The sequence below is a fragment of the Podarcis bocagei genome (assembly GCF_964188305.1).
Source record: "Podarcis bocagei genome assembly, chromosome: 4".
Lineage (NCBI taxonomy): Eukaryota > Metazoa > Chordata > Lepidosauria > Squamata > Lacertidae > Podarcis > Podarcis bocagei.
In genome coordinates, this window is record NC_138128.1 from 42,352,163 (window position 1) to 42,359,612 (window position 7,450).

Here is a 7,450-nt window from a genome sequence, read left to right on the forward strand (position 1 = left end):
CATACATTGTATGTGCAATTATTGTTTATAGCAACATATGTATACAATAAATAACTTTACATCAATTTACCAACATACAGCAAAAATATTATATGCAGTTTAATAATCCAACAAATTCCTTCAGCTCCTTGTGTTCATCCACCCCTTGCAGAGTATTTCCTCAAGACAACAGGACTTTTGTATAAACAATGAGTGAATGAGAACATTCACAAATCACAGACCCCTCATTAGAAATACTATACTTTAATTCACAAACAATTGTACAAAATTATTGTTGAGGAGAAAAACTCAGGCTTTTAATTAAAAAACACACACAAATTTATCTATCCTGATTCTACTATTACAATTCTCAAAATATAATAGGAAAAGTTTCTCCTATCTTGGGCAACGTATGTTCATTCTGTCTGGCCCCATAAACATTCTGTATATTCCCAGGAGGAAGGCAAAGTTTGGAAACAAATATTAAACTAATCAAGGCAAACTTTTCAGAGTTCTGTGGCTCATGCCACATTAGTCTTGCCAACTCTCTCAACATTCAACAAGTCCAAAGAGCTAAGAAACCCTTTTTAAAAGCATGTCATCACCCCACGTCAGCTTCTCTTTTCTATCGAGAGATAGTCAGGACTGGTCCAAAGATGTATAGAAACAAATGAACATTCTTAGATTTCTCTTTTTCCATGTTCAGAGTTTGGAGGGTCTGGTTGTTCCTTCTAATACTGAAAACTTCGCTTGGTCTGAATGTCATCAAGAATCTGCTGCAACTCTTCATCTTCAAACCGACCCTCTAAGCTGAAAGACAGGAGCAAGCAATGGTTAAGTTTCTCTCTCTCTCTTTTTAAGGGTTTATGCTCAAGCTTTCCTGAAAGGGAAAAACTATGAATAATGTATTAAGTTGCATGGTGAGGGGGAGTGTTAAGAGCACAGGGCTCATATCTGATTTGATTATGGTCTGGAGGATTGTCTCGGTGTAGCCAATGGCAGGTAAGATTTCTGCAAATGTGGGTTGTACTTTTGGGCATTATCCTACAAAGGTAAAGCTATAAATTACATTTAAAAAAGAAATAAGAACAAAACATAGTAGCAGCAATTATTTAAAAAAGATAACGAGTTTTTAAAAGACAGTTGAGGCAGCAGGCCACTTCTTCAAGCATCAGGGCTTCAAGAGATGCTTGATTATGGTCAAAATAATAGACAGTCAATTGAAAATATATTGACCAGTTAACTGGTTGGTATGCTAACCTTAAATCCAACTGTAGAACCATTACTCTGACTTTTTAGTTGTTCATGCTTTACAAATCCTTTGGAACATGAAGTGAATCCTTTCACCTGGGGTGACTCACCTGGGAATTAATGCTTTGGCCTCCTCAGCTGTCTCAGGACATAAATTAGCTAAACACGCCAATTCAAATTTATGGAGCTTCTTCTGGAGTAACAAACTGCAGGAACAAATAAAATAAACTATGCATGTAAAAAATGGAATACAGAAGAGAACAGAAGTTGCAGAAAAAAACAGTACAGCTACTCAAAAAGGATTAGGGATTTATTTTTATCAGGCATAGGCAAACTTGGCCCTCCAGATGTTTTGGGACTACAACTCCCGTCATTCCTGATCACTGGTCCTGTTAGCTTGGGATGATGGGAGTTGTAGTCCCAAAACATTTGGAGGGCCAGGTTTGCCTATGCCTGGTACAGTGGTGCCCCGCAAGACGAAATTAATTCGTTCCGCAAGTTTTGTCGCCTAGCGAATTTTTCGTCTTGCGAATCACGAAATCCCATAGGAATGCATTGAAAATCAATTAATGCGTTCCTATGGTCAAAAAAAGTCCAAACAAAACCAAATTTGGTACAACAACAGTTTATTAACTGCTCTTTAAAGTCACACATACTGTAAAGAGCAGTTCAAAAATTGAAGGGAAAATAAATTAACTTTATAAACAAAACATGTCTTTGTTTTTAGACAAAGGAAACAAAGTCGCGAGACGTTTTCGTCTTGCGAAACAAGCCCATAGGGAAATTTGTCTTGTGAGGCAAATCGAAAACGGAAAAACCTTTCGTCTAGCGAGTTTTTTGCCTTGCGAGGCATTCGTCTTGCGAGGTACCACTGTATATATAGTCTATGAAAAGATCACACAAAAGTATCACAAAAATACTAAAAGTAAATACATGGCTTTATATTGTAACATGCTTCAAAGAAAAAGTAACAGTTGCTTACTATTTACTCCACCAAAATTAGTATTCCTAGATAGATCACTTTAACTGAAAGTTACTTCTTTAACAAATCTGGTTAGGATTTCAGAAGGATGGCATTCCCATCAACAAGAGGGAACCCACTAGATTTCCAAATGTTTCTGTCAATTCACACTGCTTTTAATAAATGTAAGTAAGTACCAACTCTACATCTATTTAGGCAGCAATTCTGTTCCCATATACCTTTGAGTAAGCCCCATTGAACTCAATGGGACTTACTTCTGAGGAAATATACAGAATTACATGGATATTGTTCCAAAAGGCAAAGAAGAAACTGCTTGGACAAGTGTCAACCCATTGCCTATAACAACTTTGAAACATAGGGTTTATCTGAGTGCTTTGACATAAAAGCACACACAGCCACTAACAGTGAACAGAATCAGTGAACACTTTCCAGATTTCAAGCATGTGAAAGAGTTATGAGAAGTAGATAACAGACAAAAGTTTAAAATCATGGGCTCTAGAAGGAATCATGCTTATACTAAGGAAAAATTAATTGAAGAAGGAAAAACAAAAGCTCTTTTGAATCATCTCAATTATCTATCTACACCTACACCCTGCTTTCCACATTGAACCATCAGATGCCTTTTGGAAGTTCACCATTAGGGAAACCCGTTCCCACTACGGCTCTGAAGCTGCTGGCAGTCAGTGATTACATTTGCATATAGTATTAGTCTATTTCCTACTCAATGCTGGTTAGGAATAGTGAGCCAGTTATCAATCACTACCACGTGGAAGAGCAAAATCAGCACAGCATCAGATCCTTCAGCCATATTGTCCAGTTAGATTAGCACAGGGTGGTAGAGATCTGTACATTTGCCCAATAAATGCAACCAAACAAAGTACGGCCCAAGCTAGGCTAGATAAGTAATGTTGGTAATTCTTTAGCTTAAGAGGCAACTGTATCAGTTCTAGACTAGCGGAAGGAAAGTTGAATCCTACCCTTACAAGACTGAAAGTGACAAATCTTGTAATTTATAATCCTACGAACCACATAAGCATCAACTAAAGAAATAACATGGAAAGAACTCATGGCTCTACGTCAGAGCTTTCCAAACTTTTCATGTTGATGATACACTTTCTAGATAGGCATCATTTTGCGCCAAAATAATTCAGTTTTACTAGCAAACCAGAGGTTAAACTAACCCCTTTCCATCCCCAGGAGGAGCATGGGGATGGTTCACATGACAAACCTACACACTGCAGCTGACACAATAACATGTCGCGACACAGTTTGGAAAGCTTTGCTCTAGGTTCTATGGCTTAGTACTATGTGCATGAACTGAGATGAACCAAACTTATACTCAGGCTCTCACGCTCCTTCCTTCACTCTCTTCTGCCTGGATTACCAGGGGGGAAACTTCAGCAGTGTCTAGTTTTGCTTCCAAGAAACCCAGCTTGCTATTGCATATAAACCAGATGTCATGGTTTATAGCAAAATCTGGTTTCTATGCATTTACAAGTCAGGATTCTATCAAATGAAAATGAAATACATTTTCATTTGCATTAAACTATAGTTTAACATTACATGTTATAGACTTTTAAATCTGAAGCACACCAGGGGGCTTTAGATGAAGAGCAGTCTAGGAAATGTAGAAACTAAAAGGTCTCAACAGATGTCACACCTGCGCATTACTTTCAATTGTGAAATAAAACCAACTTACAAAATAAATTCATTTAATGCTAGAAATAAATGTATTTGCATTCGGGAAAAGGTTTTATTTGTTCAGCTTCTTTTGCATTCACTCCCCCATTAGCCTATGAAAAATAATTTATTTGAAAAATTATTCACCTGCGGACACTAGCAATAGTCTCGCGGTTTTTGAAGCGGCTGAAGCGAGCAGTATAATTCAAGGTTTTCATGAATACTTCTGAGAGCTCCTGCTCATCTTCTGCACTCTCATTCTGCTGTTTCCGATGTTCAAGAAGCATGTGCACTTCTGAATTTAGAAGGGTTTCGGCAGTCTCAAATTCTATATGCAAAGATGGGTGAGGAAGAAACTGATAGTTCAAAAGGCACAGAGAAACACACCACCACTGGTAACACTTAAGCCGGGGTACACATATGGTGGTAGCACTTCAGGTGGTGGGTAGAGAATACTATTTTTGAATGATCTGACACATAAAACCCACTCACTCAATTGAGAAAACATATGAAAGAAAGATTCTAGATGAATCCTCTCTTTGCTGTACCTGTGGGAGCATTCAAACATGTGATTGAAGTGGTACCATTTATTCTACTACACCATATTAAGATCCAGCTATACACAGATGTAAAAACAATAATAATTATCTGGCCCATCCTGCCAAATTTACAAAAAGGAGATCATTCTCCAGCTCAATTATTTGTGCAATACAGTCACATGCTTCTCCAGAATACTTCAACACACATGTAAATGTGAAAATATTTCCAAAGTACTAGCACATATAAAACTTGAATCTTAAAAAAGGGCCTCAGATTGCTTTGGAACACAGAAGTCATCCTATGCTGCTTTGAAAGACAAAAAGCAAACAAAACAAACAAACATACTGTTTTGTTGCTTGCTCAAGGCAGCTGTTCTGAGAGTGTGAACTATAAACCAACAATCAAAGTAACTGCATGGCATGGACCCCAGAAACAGAGCCATATATTTATCTAGAGTTTATATAACAATTGTATATGTAGCATACAACAGAATACTAAACAGCCTCCCATCCAGGGAAGGGCCAGAGATGCTCAACTTCAAAACTGCTGCACCACTTGCCTCGGATAACAGGAACGGAGAGAAGACTCACATTAAACGCACATTCGCACCGTGCATTTAAAACCAGTATGGTGCCACGTTAAGCAGACAAGGTTTCCCGCAAACAATTCTGGGAGCTGTAGTTTTTCTAAGGGCGCCGAGACCCTTATCCTCCCCCCCCCCCATCCAGAGCCACCATTTCCAGAGTTCCCTGTGAAGAACTGTTGGTTAAAATCACTCCGAAACCGTAGCTCCGTGAGGCGAAATAGGGGTGTCTCCTAACCAGTCTAATTACCCTTAACAAACCACAGCTCCCCGAATTATTTGGCGGCGGGGAACCATTATTATTATTATTATTTTTAAAGCGGTACCATGTCGCTTTCAACGTATGGTGCGAGTGAGGCTAGCGATACACGAGCGCTTTTTACAGCCAAGAATGAGGAACGTTGCTCCCCTCCAGGCAAGGCTCCTGCTGCCTCTTTGCTCCCTCACAAGCCGAGGTCTCCTCCGGGACAAGGCCGGGAGCGCCTCGCGTCTCCTGCGCGCCCCGAGGGCCCAGCCGCTCACCCTTGGGAAATAAGAGCTGAGAAGCATCCTCCTCCACATCCACAGCATCGGCGCCTCCGGCCGCCATCGCCTCAGCCAGCCCCGGAAAACCGAAGCGCTTGGCCGGCCGGAAAAGGAAAGGAGGAGGCCTGAGCAGGTGCCCGCGACGCCCTCTGGCGGTGGAAGAGCCGGCCCGGATGCCGTCTCGGCTTGTGCTGAAGGAAAGAGAGAGAAAGGGGAAAAAGTGTGTCGGGCTATATTGAACATGGTGTGTTCTCTCCCCGGAGTAGTTTGGCGGAGGAGAGCGATAGGGTCGCGCGGCCTCAAAGCGCCCGCTCCCAGCGTTGCCCTGGACCCCCTTACTCCGAAGTAAATCCCACCACGTTCAGCGCGGCTTACTCCCCAGCAAGTGCGTTCAGGATTGCGAAGCGTGAATCCGGTGGGGTTTACACGGTTCCCGCGATTGTTAGCAAGATCCTGTCAGTAAATGAATCCAGACCCGACAGACAACGCCCGATCGCCCGCCCCCATTAATAATAATAATAATAATAATAATAATAATAATAATAATTAATAATAATTATTAATAATAATAATAATAATAATAATAATAATAATAATAATAATATTTGTATATATTTAGTGCTCCTCTGGTACAAAGGAAGCAGGTTTCTAGGCCAGGAAGCAGTGCAGAGCTGAAACCCCGCTGAAGCGTCTGGAGTACCCAAAGTCTGCAGGCTAGGAAATGGGGCAGCCCCCCAAAGGCGCTTAAAGCCGCGACGGGTAATAAGCAGCCCTCGAGGTATCGGACTGCACTCCCCTCAAGCGCAGCCGCCATGGCCGATAGCCAGGGGTTATAGGAGTCCTGCAACATGGGGCGTGTTGTGTGCTCACGGCCCCCATCCCTCATCAAAACTACCAAGCTGGCAGAGAGCCGGTTCGTAAACGGAATGTGGGGTTCGATGCAACAGTGTGACCCACGTTCAAAACCCGCAGGTAGGCCAGGAGGATGGCAAGAGGGAGAATGTGGCATTGGAAGGGTCCCAGTTTGTTGTGGGTCCCTGCCTGCTTCAAGCTCACCTTCCTTCGTTTGCAACTGATTCGCTTAGGGCGCATACGGGCGAGGGGGCTCTCCCCTCAATACTTCTAGGCCAGCAAGCAGAGCTGCGTGAACCACAGGCCCTGGTGCATCCAAGTGACAGTCAAGACCCAAACATTGCCCTAACCAGTTGTTTCTCTCTCCTTCCCTAACTACGCCACTGGAACTGAGCAGTACCACTGCTGCTAAAGTGACGGCAGAGAAGGGAAAGCCCTGCCCTAACCCAACTTTTTGCAGCCAAGGCACCCCTTAGACGTCAAATATTGATCTGCAATTTCCATACTTCCAGGTGAAAAATGGGCAAGTGGCAAACACATTTCACTCTCTGCATTACCCATTCATAAGGGGGGGGGGGACAAGTGAGCATGCACCTCATTGAGCAGAAACTTACTTCACGTTGTTAACATAACCCTAAGGAGTTTAACTCACAATTCCCTCTGAATGGGGGTGGAAGGCATCACTAATAGGTAAAAAGGTATAGGACCTCTGGACAGTTAAGTCCAGTCAAAGGCAACAATAGGTAGGGTTGCCAGGACACCCCAAAAGTTGTTGAGCTTTTTTTTAAACGAAAACACCTATTTACCTAAGATCCAGGACAAAGTGCCAAGTGCTGCCTTTTGGTAATTCCCCCAGATGTCAATTCTTCTATTTAAATCCCACTCCTATCTAACCATATCTGCTGAGAAGTGCCGACTGATTTCATTGGGGCTTACTCCCAGGTAAGTGGGGTTAGGATTGCAGCCTTTGAGCAAGTGTGAATCTGTAATAACATTGAGTTCAGGAAAGCATGATGCATTACAATTTCCAAGAGCATGCAGATTTATATGATTACTTA

The 7,450-nt window shown here is 42.0% G+C and overlaps 1 protein-coding gene across 1 annotated transcript; it reads right to left on the reverse strand.

Annotated features, from left to right (window-relative positions):
• Positions 1 to 227: 227 nt before the first annotated feature.
• POLR2D (RNA polymerase II subunit D) lies at positions 228 to 6,030 on the reverse strand. The gene is made up of 4 exons (XM_081189342.1): positions 5,538 to 6,030; positions 4,040 to 4,220; positions 1,341 to 1,436; positions 228 to 789 (listed from the first exon to the last, which is right to left on the reverse strand). The coding sequence occupies exons 1-4, from the start codon at positions 5,602 to 5,604 to the stop codon at positions 711 to 713; spliced, it is 423 nt and encodes a 140-aa protein (XP_081045468.1). The 5' UTR covers positions 5,605 to 6,030; the 3' UTR covers positions 228 to 710.
• Positions 6,031 to 7,450: the final 1,420 nt, after the last annotated feature.